At 47.2% G+C, this 22,230-nt stretch overlaps 1 protein-coding gene across 3 annotated transcripts in view; it reads left to right on the plus strand.

The window, feature by feature from the left end:
• CLCN2 (chloride voltage-gated channel 2) overlaps positions 1 to 22,230 on the plus strand; it is a 532,043-nt gene that overhangs the window by 187,325 nt on the left and 322,488 nt on the right. For all 3 annotated transcript variants that reach the window (XM_086944441.1, XM_086944443.1, XM_086944442.1), the window contains exon 2: positions 9,386 to 9,542. In XM_086944441.1, coding sequence (XP_086800567.1) covers positions 9,386 to 9,542 — 157 coding nt within the window. The remainder of the gene's footprint in view (positions 1 to 9,385; positions 9,543 to 22,230) is intronic.

The raw sequence follows: 22,230 nt of genomic DNA on the forward strand, positions 1-22,230 counted from the left end.
GTCCCATCTTGCACTTTATTTCAATTCCTTCTAAATGTCTTCTTAAACCTATACTAGAATGCCAACGTGCTATTAGAATGCATGTTTTTAATTTCCTTACAATGCACTTTCTATTGTAAACTTGACTTGCAATAATACGCTTTTTTTGCATAAAACAAATTTTAAATATGAACACACTATCCCCAACAAAAAGACACATTTCTCAAAACATTGACCGATATGTCAGTAGTCTCTGGCCAACAACCAATACTAAATTGATGATGTTCGACTGTACTAAAATCAATTACTCAGTTGTGTAAAATAAAAACGCGTAATATGCTCATATATTGCATCTTGGGGTCCAGGTGACATTACTAAAGCAGTCGACCATTGGCCTCATGTTTTACAAATGTCACCAAAACCCCTCAATCTTAGCTCACCATTTTCTTTTATCTGAAGCCTTCCTTGGTGCCTAGAAGACACCAGGCTCTACACATACCCTGTTGATGCTGAGGACGTTGGCGTCCTTGACGCGACCGGCCACGCGCGTTGGTGCCAGGGTGCTCCAGCCCGCTGCACAGTGTCTTGTTCTCGGTGCTGTGATGGGAGAAGCTTAGCAGAGCAGGACAATGGCCGCGGATTGCACAATGCCCCTTATCTGCCTGGCATTGTTGTCTACCAGGCACTGGGGACGCCTGCAGCAACCGTGGCCGTGACCTTCAGGATGTCTTTCTCTCCATACATTGATTTGTTGTGTTTTTCACCTTTTGTGAGTGGGAATTCACGCCAATATGGATCCACCCTCCTGGTCTATCAGGGTTTCTGTTGTGGTTACAGATAAAGGTTAATGTGAATGTGTCTGACTCTGTCTGTCAGTGTATGTGTGTCCCAGTGCTTCGTCTGTAAAAAAAAAAAAAAGGCGGCCGCTACAGCGTGCACCACACATTGCCCCTGCTATGCTGCCAATGAAGGTAACAACACAACTACTAACCATCACACTCCTAAAAGTGTGACAGTTCAGGCTATTCCAGGCCCCCAAAGCTATAGGAATGGCTTGGGTGGCAGGTAATAGCCTTTTTAATGTATATTATATTAATAATTAACTGTTGTTGTGGTTATCTCTAAATTAGCCAGACAGCGCCACCATGTGGCAGACTGTCGCAAGTGCTGGTGTTGACAATTAAGTGCTGGTGCCGAGCACAGAAACCACCGGCTCAATTTAAGCACTGGTGTGTCTTTGTGTTCTCATTTGTTTGTGATATTGTCCCCAAATAAGTGTCTGAATGTATGTTTGACTTACTGTGTTTATGTATGTGTGTTCATCCGGGTTTGCGGGTATATCTCCCTATGTGTGTGTGTAAATTGAATGTCTATCTGTGGGTGTGCCTTTATTGATTTTTCGAAGTCCCTTATTACCAGAGGCCTGATGGTTTCTATTCCCTGCTCAACCCCCCATTTTGTCAACTGTCGGAATTAGAAGTTATGCAAATATTTTTACACCCAGTAATTACTTGATGCATTAAAGTTCGACCACCCTGTTAAAGTTTGGCAGGCCAAACCTCTTGCACTTTAACAAAGAGAGAAGGCAGGTGAATTACCGTAACATGCCGATTTTGGTGTATAAGCACGACTTTCTTTATTAGTCGATATTATCGTGTCAAATCTGGAAATACGTGCCGTTTATTGTCCCGGATCACTGTGGAATCGAATTTTATCAGGTGTGATAAATGTCTCACTCCCATCCGGGCCACTTGTAATGATGGCCTATATGTCTAGCATTACGCCCCCAGTGGCGGGCACTTAAGTCTGATGCTGTGTGCGGTTTGTGGGTGTTTGCCATTTTCGAGGCCGTATGTTTTTTGCCTGTACATTAAGAGGAAAAGAGGCTTTTGAAAGTGGGGGCAGCCTTCATGGTTTGTGTTTTGGTAGGTCTACATTTGTGGCTGAGGCCTCAATTAAAAAGTGCCCCCTGGAATCTGGGCTAATTATCCCTCCCATTGAAATCTGATACCAGTAGCGGCTGATGTCAGGGAAAAGTGGTGAGGGTGGAGGAGGAGGTGGACGACCATAACACAAAAAAAACAATAAAAAAGAATATACCTGTTGCCCGCCTTATGGCCGCTCTTCTGCTCCTCTCGCCCCACTGCAGCACAGGGTCCCAGACTCCCCTACAGCCAATCCAGGTGCTGCTCTCATGCTCCTCTCAGCATGAGAGAAGCGCCACGATTGGCCTGAGCGGGCTGTAATTGCGCTCCCAGAGAGACTGGAAGCTTGTGCTCACTGTCTCCAACCAGACAACGCAGCTTGGGTCGGAGACCTCTCAGTGTGCATGTCAGTTTGGCTCTCCTAAGACAGCCGGCTACTCCCACATGCACACTTTCAGCAGTGCCTAACACTCCTCCTCCATGCCACTCATCGCAATTGCCACCCCCCCCAAGATTCGGCCGTGTGAAGAAAAATAAAATAATTATAAACCTTTTTTTTTTTCTTCAAGTTTTACATCTTCTGATGGGGGGGGGGTGATGCTATTCCACCATAACGGAAGAGCTGCTGCTGTCTAATACCCCGGAGTTCGGAATTCATCCGTTCATAGAACCAAATGCAAGATTGTCACCAAAAATGAGGAGTATAGTATGCAGATTTTTGTACTTTTATGCACCAAAATCTGTTTGTACCATTTACAGCGCCTTTTTAACCCTTTACATTTTGTCAGACTTAACCTGCCAACATTTAAAGGAGAAAAAATCTTGAGGATGCAAACTTAATTGCAATCTCTGTGCAAACAGATGTTTGTGCATTGGCCAAAGTTTGAAGGCACCCCACCATTCTACACCCCACCACTCTAAACCCCCCACTCTTCAACACTTTACTCCAGTATGCTCTACTCCCTTCCACTCTACGACATTCTACGACACTTTACTGTACTCTAAGACACTTTACTTTACCCCCACTCTATGCCTCTCTACCTCCACTCTACGCCACCTGACTCCACTCTGTGCTACTCTACTCCACATCACTCTGCATCAGTCTACTCCACTCTAGCCTATGACAATCTACTCCACTCTGGGACACTTCGCTCTACAAAACTCCACTCTACGACACACTGTTCCACGACACTCTAACTCCTCCATGTTACCCCCTTTCAATCTACGTCCCTACACTCTAATCACTTCCACTCTGACACCCCAAAACACTCTACGCCACTCCACGCCACTTATCACACATCACTATACGCCACTCTACTCTGGCGCTCCACAACATTATGCCACTCTACTCCACTCTGTGACACTTTAGTTTATGACACTTAATTCCACTCTACGTTACGCCTCTCCACTCTGTGCCACACCACTCTATGCCACTCTATGCCACTCCACTCTATGCCACTCCACTCTATGCCACTCCACTCTATGCCACTCCACTCTATGCCACTCCACTCCATGCCACTCCACTCCATGCCACTCCACTCTATGCCACTCCACTCTATGCCACTCCACTCTATGCCACTCCACTCTATGCCACTCCACTCCATGCCACTCCACTCCATGCCACTCCACTCTATGCCACTCCACTCTATGCCGCTCTATTCCACTCCACTCTATGGCACACCACGCCTCTCCACTTCACTTTAGACCAGGGGTCTCCAAACCTTTCAGTACCAGGGCCACATCATATATTTTACAAATATTCGTGGACTGAAAAAAACTGTTTTATATCTAATGCATCTATTACTAGGGCTGGACTGAAAAACCAAAGCAGCCCTGGCAAAGTTTGTCAGAATAGTAGCAAGGGAGTGGAGTGAACGAGCCTCCACTATAAGGGGGGATGTTACATGAGACACAGGGGACTGCAAGGTGTAGGCAGTTCTAAGAGTGCTTGATTTGGAAAAGCACAAACTCAGGATTCAAAACATAACACAGTGGTAAGGGTTAGCTTCACTAATAAGAATGTATTTCTTCCCAAACCAACCCCTTTAAAAGCAACATTAGGATGATGAAAGACTAGGAAAAAATATACGTTTATAACAACCTGTACCATGCAGTTTGCATGCAGCTCTAATGGTAGTTAATTGCTCACTGAGCTAGATTACGATTGCATTTTATGAACTGCACAATAATGAAAGGATCTCTGTGACAAAAGCAGCAACCCACTGAGCTATGCACATAAAATGCAGTTCTGTGATCTGTGTGATACTCTTGTTTAGCAGCAGGCATGTAACCCTCTGCATTGATGAATCAAAACTCCTTTCCCTCTCAAGCAGGAATATTAATCACCAGAGATATCCTGACACTTCTATTGTTGAAGAAAATGTTGTTTCTTCATCACATGCTAGCATTTCAAATTTAGAACATCAGATTATGATTGCATCACAGCATTTACTAAAAGTGGCAGTTTTCAAGTTTATGCCCTTCACCCACCATGACGACAATGATGTTAGTGAATTGAGCTGTCATATGTGCATCCTATATGTGCGGCTAGGGGGACCATGCCTCCTATGCACACATTAATAGCTGGACCAAGAGCACCTATTCTGATGCAGGAACAGCTGGGCTATGGGCGACACCAAGCCATGGGCAGCCCACAGCTGCAGCCACTTCGCCACGGCATGGGTCGCCCGCCCTCTGTTGTGTCCCCATGCTTCGGTAGGGTTGAGTATGATTATTTTTTTTTAATCTATTCGTGCTGGGCCTTTGACATCAGCATGCTGGGCCGAGGCCGCCAATCTCGGTGCCACACAACTCCGAGCAAAGCAATTTTGTGCCACCGGGTATGTCCACACGGAGTATCATAAAATACACAGTATTGGCCACTGGTAACACACCCAGGTACAGCAACATGTACCACGGGTAGTTGTTGCCAGGGCTGAACTGGGAACCAAAAACCCCTGGAGGGAGGGGGGTGCAGCCGAGCTGTTTGCGAGGGCCGGTTTCGGACGATTTTGTTACAGTGGGACGATATTGCCGACCCCCGGTAACAAAAACGCCCCCCCCCCCTAAGCGCAAAACCAGCCCCCACCCTTGCGGCCCACTGGGGAAATGCCCAGTGCCCACTACGTCCAGTCCGACCCTGGTTGTTGCTCGGTACTGGAGGAGTAGCCTCAGACCAGCGGCTGGAATGGCTTTTTGCACCACAGGATACAGTCCTAGCACTAGAGGCCGTGCGGCGTGGTGATGAGTCGAGGCACAAGGGAAGAACTTTCAGGTCGAAAGGGAGGGGAGCACGGGGCAGGCAATACTATTTTACCAGGGCCGCTATTGGTATCACTTTTGTGCTCTACTATTGATTGATGGCCCTGTGAGTCAACACACTCCTGTTTGCTGTTGTTTTGAAAGCGTTCTACCATTTAACATCACCCCTTAGGCTAGAGATAGTGTTACATTTAATAATGCTTTTCTAAACAGTAGCAGTAGAGTGCGTGTGTGAAGTGTTCCCTCTGGGATGCTGGACACTTGCAAAAGAAGCCGCTGTCGGAGAGCAGCAGCATATTACAGCCAGGCTGACTCTGGTAGCCAGATGACGTCTTGCATGCAGGTTGATGGCTGGATAAAATGTGGTAACGGGCCATAGTTTGGAGACCCGTGCTCTACACTATTCCACTCCATGACGCTCTACGACCTTCCACTCTGCGACCCTCTACTCTACTTCATCCCAATCCATGATGCTCTATGCTCCTCCACTCCACTCTGACCCACAACACTGTATTCCACTCGCCACCACTCTAAGCTACCGCACTCTACTCCACTCTGTCCCTCCACCCTGTGCCCCTCAACCCTGTGCCATACCACCCTGTGCTCCTCAGCTCTACATCCCTCCTCTCTATGCCCCTCCACTCTATGCCCCTCCACTCTTATGTCATCCGTTCTACGATACACCAATCCATGCTGTTCCACTCCACACCATTCCACTCTATGCCACTCCACTTTGACACTTCACTTTACAACACTCTACTGTCCAACACTCCATGGCACTCTATGCCACTTACGCCACTGTACTCCACTCTTCAACACTTTACTTCATTGTATGGTCATCTGCTCTATGCCCCTCTGCTGTACACCCCTATGCTTCCCTCTGCTCTGCACCACTCCACGCCGCTCCACTCCACTCCTCCACCACTCCTCTCTATGACACTCTATGACACTCCACGACACTTCACAACACATCGCTCAACTCCAGTCTGCAACACTTTGCACCATTCTACGCTACACCACTAAACTCCACTCTACTCGTCCATTCTAAACCACTCCAGGACACTCCACTCTATATCTTTCCATGACACTCTAAGACACTCCACTCTACAATACAACACTTCACAATACAGCATTCCACTCTACAACACTCCACTCTACGACACTATACTCCTCTCTGTGGCTCACCACCGTACTCCACTCTGCGTCCCTCCGTTCTGCATCCCTCCACTCCACGATACACAGCTACTCTACACTGTACTCACTCCACGATACACAACGACCCTACACGACACACTATGATCCTCCACTCAACTCTGACACACTACAACCCTCCCCTCTGACACTATATACTTCTCCATTCTATGCCACTCCACGACACTACATTACAATGTATGCCACTACACGACACTCCACTTTATGCAACACCCTGTATGCCACTCCTTGCCACTTTAGTCCACTCTATGCCACTCTACTCTGACACACTACTCCATTCTACGCCACTCCACTCTTTGCCACTCTGTGCTACTCGACTCTACAACTTTGCAGCCCACTCTATGCCCCTTCACTCTACACTGCTCCACTCTACTCTGACACTACTCTAGGACTCTCTACGACTTTACACTCCACTCTACGCTATATTCTCCACTCTGACACTCCCCAACCCTCCACTTCATTCTACACCACTCCATGACAGCCTTCGCCACTCCTCTCTACGACACTCTTATATCTAGGACACTCTACTGCTCTATACTCCACTCCATGCTACTCTTGAGGTCACAAATTTTTAGCCATGCTGTTTAATAAAATAGCTAGAACACGAGACCCATTGGCTTTGCCAAAGCTTGTTTTCATGGCTTTTCACTGCAGCAGGCATTTTTAAACCTATTTTCTCCATTTTTGAGTCTGAACATCGGTGCTTGGTATTCTTAATCTTTTCATTGTATATTATTGGTGGTTCTGTCATTAATACTCTGCAAGGACAAAGCTGATTGATTGCTGGGAGTTTACGGCTGTGTATCAGAAAGTCTGTACTCCAAGTCTGTAACCGAGCACGCGGGCAGCAGTGCGCGTCATTACCCAGCATGCTGCCCACTCTGGCTTTAACGCAAGTGTCTTAAATCACGTCAGCTATTCTACTCCAGTCAATAAATGGATGTCTGTCTAGGGCCCTTAGTATATGAGTTGTGCCAAAAAATTAATTTCGTTTTCTAAAATATACATATTTAAAGTTTCACTGGGCTTACAAGAGGACAATAATATTTTCCCATGCAGTATTTTTCTGAATAAACAAGAATAAATATCAAGCACTGAATCACAATTATCTTGGCCTTCTCCACTTTTTAATAATCCCTTTGGGTATGAGGCATTGACACATCCCCTAAATGTCCTAAAAATGTATTCACAGTTTAAGAGCCATAGATGTATGCACATGCATTAACCACTCCTATTTTCAAATTCCACAACATATCTAGACAGAAAATTTACTTTCATGTTCCTTAGAATCTGCAGGAGTATTCGAGTGTGCCTATGCTTGTTCAGTCGATGATACAAATTCTAGCCGGTATTTTCTGGCCGAGTTACTAAATTGGTTGGCCAACCGCAGCGTACAATAATTATTGATGTGGATGTGTTCAACCGTAAATTGGTGACAATGAACCATGATGGCATCAGAAACACCCCAACACCAACCAGTAAGCTCCCCAACACCCTCCCACGCTGCTCACGAGACCTTAAATCATCTACTGAACGTGCCCCTTCCTCAGTAGGGCTAGCAGGATGTGGACACTGTGCAACACAATCTTACCACTTATCAGATGCCAGCGCTACCGCATAAACAACACTGTTTCAGGGTCTGTCTGGGTCAGTTTTGTCCTTTTTCATTTAGACATGAGTGAGTCCCAACACTCTTCTCAATATTCCCTTAAATGTTGCAAGATATATGAACCCCTCAACTGTATCCTTCAAAAAAGAAGTAAAAGACCTCCTTATGAACAAATGTCTTCCCTAGACACTAAGACACGCTTCTCTCCTCAATCACACTCATGACTTCTTCTCACCGGCTACTTCAGTGTTTGCGACTTATCCGTCCTGACTTTGCCCTCCCTTTTCTCGACACTGCCCGTTCGTGTAGTTATCTTGACTAGGATATTTTGGTTTATTATAGGTTTATCTCCTCTGCTATCTGATCATTGTACAGCGTACCCTTTTCTGGTTGCCACCTTTATCCTCATTTTTTTTTCCTTAGAATATGATCTTGTTAATATTGCTCTGCACACTGTAAATTTGTAAAGCGCTCTGATACCCGCAAGAGTCATGTTTGCACTGTAAAAAACTATCAAAATAAATAAGATAATATATGTATTTTCAGTTGTACATTACGAGGTAGGTGTACACTTGAAACATTGTAACCACTAACTCTCAGGATCTGGGTCGTCCGTTGCATCCAGTTCTTGCTTTGTAGTCAGACAGTCTGTCTCTCATTTAATTCCTGGGGTCTTTCTGTCTGAGCCTCTTCAGCTAATGTGTGTCTGGGTCTCCTACCCCTGTTATTTTGTTCTTCTCTCCCTGTCCATGGACCTTTCGGTCTGTCTACAATCCTTCCTGTGGGGCTTGCTAACAATTAGTCATTCCGTCTGCCCTCCCCGCTTGAGAGTCTGTTGTCTGTTTCTGTTTCTCTGACCGGGAGTCGGCAAGTCTATCTGACTTTCCCTGTTGGAGGCTATGTCTGCCTGTCTGTAGATTAGGTATTTTGTTCGAAGGGTCTTTCTAGCTCTTCTTCTCTCTCATCTCGCTGTTTGAATGTCTGTTCTTCCAGGTTGTACGACGGTACAACGCAGGTAAAGACATCGTATGCCTTTACCGCGCATTTTTTACCACTCATGTTTTTACCGGTAACATGCTTTTACAACACATGCCATTATCACACAATGCTTTTATTTATAAAAACAATGTATTTGTGGGGGGAGACCACCCCCACAAACCCAACTTACCTTAAATCCGAGGTAAAGGCATGCATTGTAAAGGCAAGCACGTGGTAAAAATATGCGTGCTTAAAAATGCGTGGTAAAGGCACAACGAAGTAAAAACCTTGTTGTAAAGGCTGTTTCCCGTTCTTCCATACGGGTCTCTCTGTCCATCGGTATGTCATGCTCTCTTAGTTTCACCTGGGCCTTGGTCCTTCGATCTCCTGACACCTCTTCCATGTGATGTTTCTCTTCCAGATGTATGGTCGCTACACTCAGGACCTCGGAGTGTTTGCCAAAGAGGAGGCTGCTCGCATCCGCCAGGAGAAGGAACAGTGGAGGACGATCCCGCGAGAGCACCCGCGGACAGCTGAGTTTCTGGAGTACGACAAGAGCCGCTGTGCGAAGTGTCGAAGTAAGTGCCCCCCTCGCAGCTCACTGCAGGGAGTAAACAATGAAGAAAAGTGTGGAGCACTTTCTGTTAACTGATGCTATGTATGATTTCTTTTATTTTTTTTATTTTTTTTAGTAAAAGTGACATTTCAAAGAGGCTAGGAGGGGCTAGGTTCTATGCGTTGGCGCCTTGCACTTCGAATTCTCTTCCCCCGACATTAGATCATCTACCAATTGTATGGGCTTTAGAAAGCTTTTGATAATCTGGTGTATCAGACAAGCCTATAATTAATTAATTAAATCTGACTGACAGCTGCTTTCTCTGTTATCTTAGCGCCAAGTGACCTAATGGTGTATGTGCACTCTATAAATTCCCTTTAACATAACAAACAGAAAGATTTTGCGAATTAAAATGGCGGAACATAAAACCTTGAGAGTGGGGTGGTGAACCTAAATCTGAGAAAGACGCTATTGAGGTGTGGACTCACTGGGTCACTTCAATGACTATCATAGGGCCATGTTAAGTGGGGCAGAGGAACATTGGGGTGTGGGGGCTCCACAATAGACCATTAACCTAGTCTAGAATGCTGAGCACCAGTGAGCCGAAGAGTCATGGCTGTGTTGAAAGGGGTGTGCGGGTAGATCTTGCATCTGTTCAACAAATCCTGTATTTCTGTGCTGTATTTGTTGTTCCTCTTGTATTTTAGGTACATTGCCTCTTTGTTGGTGTTTTTGCATTGAGTGCACACATTGACTCCTCGGGGCCTCGTGATTTGCCACCCACACATGTATGAAAGTGCAGTTAGCCGAGCTGTGAGAACATTCATGTGTTCCTGAGTGTTCACGCGGAATTGAATTGCTATACCTGAGTAATTCTTCTTGACCAATATGAAGACGGCCACCCTTCAGCACGTTTGAAAACCACAGCCGCAAAGGAGGAGATTGGAAATTGGAGGCTGGCTTTAGGGAAGACACTACAAATGTTCTCTGCTGGGAAGGCGCTACTTGTCTCCCTGTGATTCCACTCTGTCATCATCCTAGGCCTTTCCAGAGGGAGCTACCGATTCCACGATGAACCAGGCAGGGTGGAATTGAGCCAAGCCTAAAATATGGTGGAGGGCAGAGATCCAGCATGGGGAAGGCGAGGTAGACCGTAAATTTGGAGAAGAGATGGCCATGGGGGCAAAATTGATGCTACAGCAGAACTGAGGCCTAGCAGAAGAATGGAGGAAGAGGGAGGGAGTGTGTGTGTGTGTGAGCGGGGGGTGTGGGGGGGGGAATGGAGACAGTACAGACCTGCTGTGTTGCAAGGACTTCCTGGTTTTGGCAGGGGAGAGTGGTTGTGGATTGGTGGTGTAGGAAGAAAGAAAAAAACCTTACATCAAAGGAGTAAATTAATGTAGAAAAAATAGATCGATGGAGGACCCGATGGAAGGGGTAAAGCAACACGTAGAAAGGTGGGAGAAGAAGAAACTGGAAGAGTATAGAAGTAAGCCCTGGAAAAGATAGGATAGGAATGCGCTCGGTGCAGGGGCTGGTTAGAATTCGGAGGTCTGCAGTTTGAAAAGGACGGGCGGGTTGCAGAGACAATGGATATTGTAGGTGGGTGTCTCTGGTCTCATATGAGCCCTTAGACTGCAGGACCATGGGGTTGTCACTGAAAACAGTTTGAGAATGTACATGCCAAGCATGGGTAGAAAGGTGCCATTCTCAGGGAACTGGTGAACATGATCAGTCAGGCCCTGGGATAAACCGAGCTGGGAAGAGGTGTGGCGCCGCGTCTAGGGCGACTGACTCCAGAATCTGGGGATCGCGGTCCGATCCCCGGTGCCAGCGGCAGATTAGCCCAGCACCATGTGACTCTGGGCAATAGCTTGATGCACCATGTGACTCTGGGCAATAGCTTGATGCACCATGTGACTCTGGGCAATAGCTTGATTAATCTTCCCGACGGCCCCCAGCGCCTAGAGACACTTACGGGTGAATGTGCGCTTTACAAATGTGGATTATTATTATATTATTATTATTATTATTATCATTTTGGATCAGTCTCTCTTTTACTATTGTTTCTTGATTGGTTCCTCCTCGAGTCCTTGGTGGGATATGACTCCATGCTGAATAATCATCCATCAAGAATTTTTCATGTACCATCACAGCCTTTTCCCTAATAAATATACTGGCAGACATAGGTAACGTAATCTGCTGTGGTGTGTGGTCTTAAAAGTACTCTTAACACACAAGGGAGAGGAGGAGTTCAAGCCACCGAACGTCCTCCTAAAACATACAACTATCACAAATCGGTGTGGCAGCTGTAGGTGGAATACGAGTTACAGTAGGACAGTGGCACCAGGGCAGACTCAACCTCCTGTCCTGCTCGGAGTCCAACAGGAGTACGAGTCCGCCCTGGTGTTACGGTCCTACCAGGGTGGGGAGAGGTCACCGATGATGAAGCATACGTGTGTGAGGCTTCCTCTTCCATAAGGATGATCTTCCCTTCCCTATGCACTTGGACAGGAATACTCTAACGTCCAAAATTGGACTAAGATCTGCATATTTATGAAAGGTATTTAACCCATTCCCCGTGGGGCTAATTCCCCCGCAGTGCGGGAGAAGGGGAGCCGTCGTGCAGCACGGTGGCGCTGTGATCATGACGAGCTGAGCTTGTCATGACCATGCCCGTTTAATGGAATGCTCAGCACAGCACAGCAGGGGAATTATCCCAGCGTGGCCGTCTGCGACAGTCATGACGAGCTCAGCTTGTCATGAGCACAGTGCCACTGTGCCTCATGACGAGCTGAGCTCGTCATGAGCGCCCAAAGGGTTAATACCCAGTCAAAGGTGGCCTTTTGGCCTCCTCTGAATCCCAAAATGCACCAGGACACAGACTTCACTTCCGATTGTTTTTTTTTTTCCACCTTCAGTTTCCAACATGTCCTAGAGTGCTCAGTTCTGCTGTGCCTGACTGGTATCATTTATTTGTGTAAATGTAAAATTGATACTTGTATAGCGCACTACTCACCCGCAAGGGTCTCAAGGCGCTTGTACGAATACCGTTGTGGAACCCATCCTGGCTTTCCCTGTGAGGCGTCCGCTCCTGGTCACCCCCAGGATGAAGGCCAGGCATCCTTAGCATTGTGGGGCCGTTGTGGAGATTAAGCAAGCTATTGCCCAGAGTTGCAGAGTGGGACTCCATGATTGGAATAGGCACTGAGGCGAGAATTATCAAGTCAGTGGAATTTTGAGCCCAAGACCCGCCGAGGCAGGGAATTGAACCCTGGTCCATGGCTAGACCTCTGCATCAGGGTCTGCCGCTCTAATCATCTGAGCTTTGCTGTGGAAGACAGAAAAGTCTTTCTGGGATATACTTAAACAGCTGAAGCACATTTGCGCCAAGTACACCTCAAATCCATCAAGTGCTTCGGCACCGAGTCAACAGAAGTTTGGATGAGAATCCCACCGCTGGTGAGGGGAGCATGGGGAACACACCCTTTAAATTGCACTTGTCCTGTAGTAATCATACATTCCCGTTGTCAGACAATTGGTGGTCGGTAGTTTGGTGCACTGTGTGCTTCAGGGGGCACCAGTCGCCTCGAAACCGAAACTCCAGCGTCAAAGCTAAACAACGTATAACGATTCAAGCCCAACAATTGATAGCAGGAGTGTGCAAAGCATGTGAGTCTATAGCACTACAGGAGCAAACTATTTGTTACAGCTAAGTAAAACTTTGCAAACTTCTAATCAGACATTTGTCTAGTGCTGTGTACATAAAGGCTAATACTTCAGGCACAAATGCATGATTTAAAATAATCGGCCTTAAGCCATCCTAAATGTAAGTGGATGGGCAGTTTCTCTGAAGCTTGGTTACTTTCTCCGGGCATTGTCCTGGTTTGTAAAGGCTTGTGCGTTTAACAATTTGCAATTACAAAATGAACGCGATTAACCTGTCCAGACACCCATTGCTGCACCCACGTAATCCATGCTTTTTTTTATTAAGCACCGTATCTGCTGCGGAACTTTGGCGCCAAAATCCGTGCTGGAGGTGGGCACCTTATTAGACAAGATGTGGCGTCACTGTTCTCTTTCCTGACATTTGAAAATCACATTTTTCATGTAAGTAAAGAGTAGACCCTCAGACTTGATTGGAACTTCAATCTTATCCCCTCCTCGCTCGCATTCAGGCTCCCCTGACAGCTGTGATCCGATTCCCGGTTGTGCTTCTGTCCAACCCATCAGTGGGCTGTGCCATCCAGAGATAATACCGAACGAAAATGGAGAAATTGTTGTTGGTACCCATGCAATGCTACAAATAACCACTAGAGGGCGCTCCTGCTCTGTGTGTTTCAAGCCAAGCACAGCAGGCTACAAATCCGATGTTAACTGTAGCTAAATCTATAGATGTGAACAAAGCATGTGCAGCCAAAAAAAAGTAGTGTTGTTCCGCGATAATGACGAACTAGGCTGTATATGAGATGAACACCTCCGGAAAAATATATATTGACCTAGTTCAAGTAGTTTGAGGTCCCTTTAATCCTTAGGGACCATAGGGGATGGCAACCCTATAGTAGATAATAGGATCCAGCAGTGTGGTGTCTGTAGATCCCAGTAGTACGGAGTCCGATCAAACTGAATGTTATGTTGCTTGTTTTTTAACTTGTTTATTTAGTGCCTCTCTGCGCCTATATTCGTCTCAAAGCTCAGAGTGGGATAGTGACCGGCAGGGCTTTAAGTGGCCCGGGTCCTGCCAGTGCTCAGCACCGGTAGTTCTAAAAAAGCAGGTGCTGAGACGAGTCCCTATCCGGCTCTCCATTTTTGCCCTCACCCTCAGGATCGTAAACTTAAATCTTAACTCTGCAGCAGCGCCGCCCTTCACCGCCTTTGATGCAACTTCAAATAGACTCGTTAGAGTTCATTCACAGCCTCATCATTTCAGAACTGAAGCATTTTCAATATTATTTACAAAGGAGCTAAAGTTGTTGCTTATTTATCTTCTGCAAATAACTACCATTGACAAAGCCAATAGTCTGGGTTGTTTTAGGTGTAATGTTGCTTGTTGTATTATATATCTGGATCAGTGCTTTAAATGGAAAAAAATAAGTGCAGGTACTCACCAAATTGAGATGTGGACGAGGGGGTGGAGTTTGGGGCGGGGCTTCTGGCAATGCTAAGGGACCCGGCCAGAGGCACACATTTAATTTGACTGAGATTCAATTGATGCGCAGATGTGCAGAATGATACTGAGATGAAAAACATACATTCACCTGAACCACTGAATGCAAATTTGCTTCTAATCTAGACTGAGAACAATTTGATTACACTTCACTCAATGGGCCAACAATCTTCACAGCAACTAAGTCTACTCGAAAATCCAGCAAAAAATGAGGAAAGCAGATTAAATCTGAGTAATTGTTCAATTACAGGGTCGCCCCTTAGGCTGCAGTGCCAGTGTCTCTTCCTTCTCAGAAGAAAGAGTGGGTGCCAAAAATAATACTGTTGGACTACAGCACTCGATTTTCACCATCTCCGTGCAAGTCACAGGGGAATTTTGGGGGCCAGAGAGATGCACCAGCTGGGCCACAATATCAAGGAAGCTTCTTGTACTGAAAAAGTAAAAAAAAAAAAAAACAAGTCCAGAATTTAGGCAATTTTTAAAAAAAAATCCAAAGGACTTTGGTTTATAAACTCTACGTTCTTTCCTAGATCAGGTGGCCTTGTGAGTTCGAGAACTTTAAGGTACAGACTGCCAACTTATGGTTTTAGTGAACTTAGGATATTCGGAGAAAAACAATTCACAAAGTGTTCTGTAGTAGGGTTTGATCATAATTGAGGTAAAGTGGTTAGTTTCTATTTAACTGGAGCATTAGACCTTTACGATCAATTACCCAACAAATAACAAAACATTTGCTTTAGGCAACACACTTGACACACAAATGAAGCAAACCTATTTGCTGGTTCACTCACACAGAATTATTGCTGTACTTCTGAACACAACCTCTTTTCCCACAAAGCAAACTGCACTCTCTATGATAAAGTTTTAATTCCAGCTCAGAGTATTTATTACTGAAAAAGGAAAATGTTGCTTCTGGTTGTAATGCCCCCTGCACCCTTCACATCTAAGGGACATGACAAAGGACAATGTTTCAAATGTGCCACGACTCTCCGGGGACTTGCATTTTGGGAATTTCTCATCATAAGCTCTTTGTGGTGGATTCGATTTCGACGTGCTGGGCGAGCAGGAAATCCTGCTCAGAGTCCCTGTGCAGCTAGCAGAAGTGGTGACAGAAATCTGCATCCTTGTCCTGTCGATGACGTGTCTCCATCAGAGTTTAAGCACTATTCAATACATATTCAGATCAACCAGCAATTGTGCTGCCAAAGGTTTTGCATTTCCAAACTGAGTGAAATTTAGCATATACAAAAAAGAAGCGTGACACAGCTGACCAGTTGGTCCGTTTTTGTGAAGCACTCTGGTGGAGTGCCAATCTCCCCTCCTGCTGGCATAGCAGGACAGGGCAGCATTTGTTTGGAGTCCGATAAAGGTAGTCTGCCACATTACTAAGCCTTGATTCCCACCGGCTACAGCGTCACTATCACCACCTTCCTCCTTTATCGGACTCCAAACAAATGCGGACGTATTCTGCTATGCCAGCAGGAGGGGAGATTGGCACTCCACCAGAGTGCTTCAGGAAAACGGACCAACTCGTCAGCTGTCACGCTTCTTTTTTGTATATGCTAAATTTCACTGAGTTTGGTCTGATGCCCCATGAGTACCGGTACTCTCTTTGTACAAGGAAAAGTTCCGGTACTCAAGGGCCGAAAATTTAGAAGTGCCGGTACTTAGTACCGGTAAATACCAGCCCATTTAAAGCACTGATCTGGATGCAATGTCAGAAGCAGTAAAATACCAGCCAGGTGGCACACTGTGTTCAGCTCTGGTTTTTAGCGTAGGTGTTCTTAAGCCACGCCCTTAACCCCTTCGCTGCGGCGGCTATTCCGCCGCAGCGCTAAGGGGGAGGCAGGGCTGCGCGGCGCTCCCGTGCTCATGACGGAACCGGTCCGTCACGAGCCTCAAGTGAGCTGTGCTTGTGACGGAACGGTTCCGTCACGGCCCGCCGCTCTTTAGAACGCCCAGCGCAGGCGCGGAATTCGCGCCGCGCAGGCGCAGCGAGCGGGCCATGAGGGAACCATTCCGTCATCAGCACGGCCCACCCGAGGCTCGTGATGGAACGATTCCGTCACGAGCATGGGAGGGGTTAATTACATCGGCCACGCCCCTCTGAGAGGCCCCCCCCCCAGTTTTTTATCCCACTTAAAGCCCTGGTGACAGTGGAGATAAAAGAGAGGTTCCACGATGAATGAAAAAGTGAGCAAGATATCTGGGCTAGAGGGGTTGAGGAGGGAAGGAGTCGTCTTTGTGTATGAGGTTCAGGACCATACTGAGCCCTTAATCGCTTTGTCCTGGCTAGTCTCTGCTTTCCTACCCAGCTGTAGCTGTCTTCTGACTTCAGGGCTGCACTTGCCATCTCGACTTAGCTATAATCCTTAGAAAATGTCATCTTTGGCCATCTCTAGATCTTCATTGTCCTTTCTGAGACTTACAAGATTCATGCTGACATAATTTTAGCCTTTTTTCACATTTAGCTGTAGTCCAACTGCAGAGCTGTTTTCATTGATCTTGGCAATCATTGCTTTTAGATGTTCTGCACTTTACGCAGTCCGGGTTGTGTCATCAGCATACTGTCGTTGTTGATTTTTCTGCCTCCAATTTTGATTCCATTCTAGACATCATTAAGTCTGGATTTTTCCATAACATCCTCAACGTAGAGATTGTGCAAATATGCTTATAAGATACAACCTTGTCGAACACCTTTTGCAACGTTGATCCGCTTTATTTCCACATCATCGGTCCTCACTGTCCCTTCTTGGTTGGTGTATAGATGCCTCATGAGGCTGATCAGGTGGGTTGGCACACCCTTATCTTTTAATACATTCCACAGTTTTCCGTGATCAATACAGTTGAAAGCCTTGGTTCAGTCTATAAAGCAGAAAAATACATTGTTCTGACGTTCTCTGGCTTTTTCCATTATCCTTTGCATGCTAGACATCTGGTCACACATTCCTCTTCCTTCCTGAATCCAGCTTGTACATCTGGCAATTGACTCTCCATGCTTGGTTGGAGTCTTGTTTGCATGACCATCAGCATGAACTTACTGGTATGTGATTCTTTTTAATCTATTGTGCGTTTTTTTTAAGCAATCTTTTGCAGCCCCTTTCTTTGGGATTGGTACAAATTTGCATCTCTTCCAGTCTTTCAGCCATTGCATCCTAACCCATGTCTGCCGACAAACATCCATCATTACATTGTTCGAAGGTACTCTATTTTTGTTTAACAATTCAGTTGGTATTGCATCCATTCCAGATGTTTTGCTCTTAGCTATGAGTTTCAATGCCCATCTAATCTCGCTTTCCAGGATATCAAGCTCCAGCTCTGAGATTTGATGTCCAAATATCCCTGACATGATTTCATCTCACTTGTATAGTTCTTCTGTATATTCCTTCCATCTTCTTTTTATGTTGTTTTCGGTCAAGGGGTCTTTCCATTCTTTGTCCTTCAATGTTCCATTATGTGTGCAGATTTTTTTTTTCTTTATCCCCTTGATCTTTGTTAGACCTGGCATCCTTGGTGTGGTTTCCCCATTTTGCCTTCAGACCTCCTGTTTTTGGTGATTTCGTTTTTGCTGGTCCTAGGACTCCAAGCACTTTAACACTGCTAACCAGTGCTAAAGTGTTCTCTCCTTTAAACATGGTAACATTGGCTCATCCCCAATTGGCATATTTAATTTACTTTTAAGTCCCTAGTAAAGTGCACCATAAGTGCCCAGGGCCTGTAAATGAAATGCTAGTAGTGGGCCTGCAGCACTGATTGTGCCACCCACTTAAGTAGCCACTTAAGCATGTTGCAGGCCTGCCATTGTAGAGCCTGTGTGTGCAGCTTTAAACTGCCATTTCAACCTGGCAAAGTAAACCTTTTGCCTGGCACAAACCTTCCTTTTTAGGTCGAGACCTGCCTAGGCTGCGCTTGCGCAGTCTTGCAGGGGAGATCTTATGTTTAGAGTGTGGGGGCTTGAACCCGCCCCTCTTCTCCATTGGCTGGCTTCCTAAACGGAGGCCAGTCATTGGAGGAGAGGGGCGTCACTCCGTTCAAGCCGAATTTGTTTTTGTTTTTTTCGTTTCTTTCTCTTTTCTTTCTCTCCTCTTCCCATTGGCTGGAATTTTACCTTCCAGCCAATGGGAAGAGGAGAGAATGAAAAACACGCCCCCGAATCCCAAAATGACCGTGTGTTTCTCCGAGGCATTTCTGCCTCGCCTCGGAGAAACGTTTTGGTGTCATGGTGGAACTCGCTTTTTTGACTCGCTGCAAACCGACCCCAGCGCCTCTCCCCGAGTTCCTAAAGTTAACACTTGAAGCGTCAGGGTTACATGTAACCAGACACGGGTGCCTACCCCGTATTCTTTCGAGTTTTGCAACACGGGTGCCCACCCAGTTTGATATCTTAAATTACTGCGCGTGCCCACCCCGCTGTTCATCTTCATCCTCAAGGGAGCCTACACCTCATTCGCCGCTGTTTGAAAATCACCGCAGCGACCCGGAAGTGTCCCTGCCCGGGGCCGGAGCTACGCGCCCTCCGAGCCGGCCTTCACCGCGAGAAAGGAAGTTGCCGGCTAGAGGGAGTACGGGAGCCTACCCCGACTCCCGGGACGTCCCGGTGCCGAAGGAGAGGTGCAGTCGCCAGCGAGGCTCCTGTGAAGGAGAGCCCCGCTCGCAGCACCCGTGAAGCTGCTGAGGCTCCCGCAAGAAGTCGAGAGCTCCGGCAGACCAAGGAGACAGCCAGCGTCCCCCGCCGCCTCCAGGAAGCAGTCCAGTGAGTGGAGTTGCCAGGGAGGAGTGGGGCGCAAGAGCGAAGCTCATCGTCTGAGTCCCTTTCCGGAGCGGGACTCCCACCCGCATTGTTCTGTTTTTCTGCTTCTTTTGAACCTGCTGCACACTACGCCACCTGAAGCGTCACTGCCTCCACCCTGTCCTCACTGAACCGCGCGCCTCCCTCTGCGTGACCCGCAACATTACTGTCTCACACTTCTTCACCTGCACTATCACTGCACTACCTCAACCCCACTGCCTCCCAGTATGCCACAGGCAGTCTCACTACACCCCTCGCGCTGTACACATAGAACACTCACCGCCTCACACTGCACTGCATGGTACATCTACTTCACAATGAACCGCCTTCAACATCAAACGTTCCCAGTGCACAACCTGTGGCCCTACTGATTCCATTACGCCACTGGAATCTAGCTGTCTCACACTGCACCACTGCTTCACACCGTAATAGTGCCAAGAAAGCGGTCTCCTATGCAACTGCACGACATGCAGCCCCAATGCCTCTCGCTGCACACCCTGCAGCCTCACTGCTTCCAATACCACCACTGTCTGGCACCCTCACTCTCACTGTGCGCCGCTGGAAATATAATAGCCTAACACAGAACCATCTGCAGCCTCACTGCCCCAGTGCCTGACATGCAGTCTCGCAGCTTCTCACTGCATAATCTGCTCACTCTGAAATATCCGCTCCCTCCCTACCTCCAGAACACGACCTGCAGTCTCACTGCTTCACACTGCATCACCTGCAGAGCCACCGCCTCCCGCTGCATTACCTGCTGTCTCATTATCTCACAGTGCCCCACTGTCAGCCTCACTGCCTCACACAGCACTGCTGCCCTCCCTGGATAGAACTGCACCACCAGTAGTCACACACTGCCCCACTGGCAATCTCACACCGCACCTCTGCAGTATTAGTGCCTCTTACAACCAGGCACTGCATGGCTCGCAATATCATTGCTTCATTCTGCACACCTGAAAACTCACACTATACCTGCTGCACCATCACTGTATCACAGTATACCGGGGACAGCCTGCCCTCGTGCAGTCACACCCTGCACTTCTTTCAACATGAGGGTCTCACACCGTACAACCAGCCTCCGTGACCGCCTCTCTGGCTTGCACCTGCACCAATCGCTGCCTCAAACCACACCACTGCCAAGCTCACTGTTCCGAATTGCACCGCTCTGGCCTTGCTATCTCCTGCTACTCCTTGATTCATTCTCAGTCCTATACTTACTCACACAACGCGTCAAGGCAGTCTTGATATTTACACAGCCACAATTTGAGTCGGTGGCATAACACTAAATAATAGAGCCCCCCATCCCTGAATGTGTAGAGGGGGCCTTGAGTCTCTTGTATCTCTTTCATTGGCTTTGGGCTGATTGTGTGTGGCTGTGTGTGTGTGTGTGGCTGTGTGTGTGTGTGGCTGTGTGTGTGGGAGGCTCTGTGTGTGTGTGTGGGAGGCTCTGTGTGTGTGTGGGAGGCTCTGTGTGTGTGTGGGAGGCTCTGTGTGTGTGGGAGGCTCTGTGTGTGTGGGAGGCTCTGTGTGTGTGGGAGGCTCTGTGTGTGTGGGAGGCTCTGTGTGTGTGGGAGGCTCTGTGTGTGTGGGAGGCTCTCTGTGTGTGTGGGAGGCTCTTTGTGTGTGTGGGAGGCTCTGTGTGTGTGGGAGGCTCTGTGTGTGTGGGGGGGCTCTCTCTCTCTGTGGGGGGCTCTCTGTGTGTGTGGGGGAGGCTCTGTGTGTGTGGGGGGGGCTCTCTGTCTGTGTGGGGGGGCTCTCTCTCTCTCTGTGGGGGTCTGTGTGTGTGTGTGTGTGGGGGGGTCTCTGTGTGTGTGTGTGTGTGTGGGGGGGCTCTGTTTGTGTGTGTAGGGGGCTCTATGTGTGTGGGGGGGCTCTCTGTGTGTGGGGGGTTCTGTGTGTGTGTGTGGCTCTGTGTGTATGTGTGTGGCTCTGTGTGTGCGTGTGGCTCTGTGTGTGTGGCTCTGTGTGTGTGTGTGGCTTTCTGTGTGTGTGTGTGCAAATGCAATAGGTCTCGCATTTGCGAGAGATTAAGCTATTGACATTGTAAATGACAATGCCATTTATTTATCTGTTTACAAAACCAACACATAAATAAAAAAATTGCATTTACAATGAGAATAGCTCTAACTTTGGCAAAGGCGAGACCGTTGCATTGTAAATGCTTGTTAATGTATATGTCACCCCTAGCGTAGCCTCTGGACTGCCCATTGGGCAGGGTGCAATGCATTTAAAAAGTAGGATATGTGCTTTTAAGTTTTACTCCTCCTGGTAGTGAAAAACTCTTGAATTCGTTTTTCACTACTGCAAGGCTCGCATAGGATAAGATTGAAATTGCTTTATTAAAATTTTATAAGTGTTATGTTATGTTAATAACTTTTATTTGGCGCACAGCTGCCCCAGCGAAGGGGCGTCCTGGCGCCTGATCAGGTACCACAACATAACAGGTAGAGCTGAGAAGCAAAGAATCAATTAACAGAGGCGAACAGGTGGGTTTTGATGGCGCGTCTGAAAAGAGTTAGGCTGTTTAAGGCACGAATGTATACAGGAAGGGAGTTCCATAAATCAGCCGCCAGAATACGAAAAGAGCGTCCTCAAATCCTACTCAGTCTGAATCTTGGCTTAATCGCCAGATGGTGAGATTCAGACCTGAGGGACCGCGTAGGGACATACGGAGAAATAAGGCCCGCAAGGGCGGGAGGGGAGGAAAGCTTCAGGATCTTAAATGTCAGACAGAGAGCCTTAAATTTGATTCTC

This window comes from Lissotriton vulgaris, chromosome 11 (assembly GCF_964263255.1).
Source record: "Lissotriton vulgaris chromosome 11, aLisVul1.2, whole genome shotgun sequence".
Taxonomy (NCBI): domain Eukaryota; kingdom Metazoa; phylum Chordata; class Amphibia; order Caudata; family Salamandridae; genus Lissotriton; species Lissotriton vulgaris.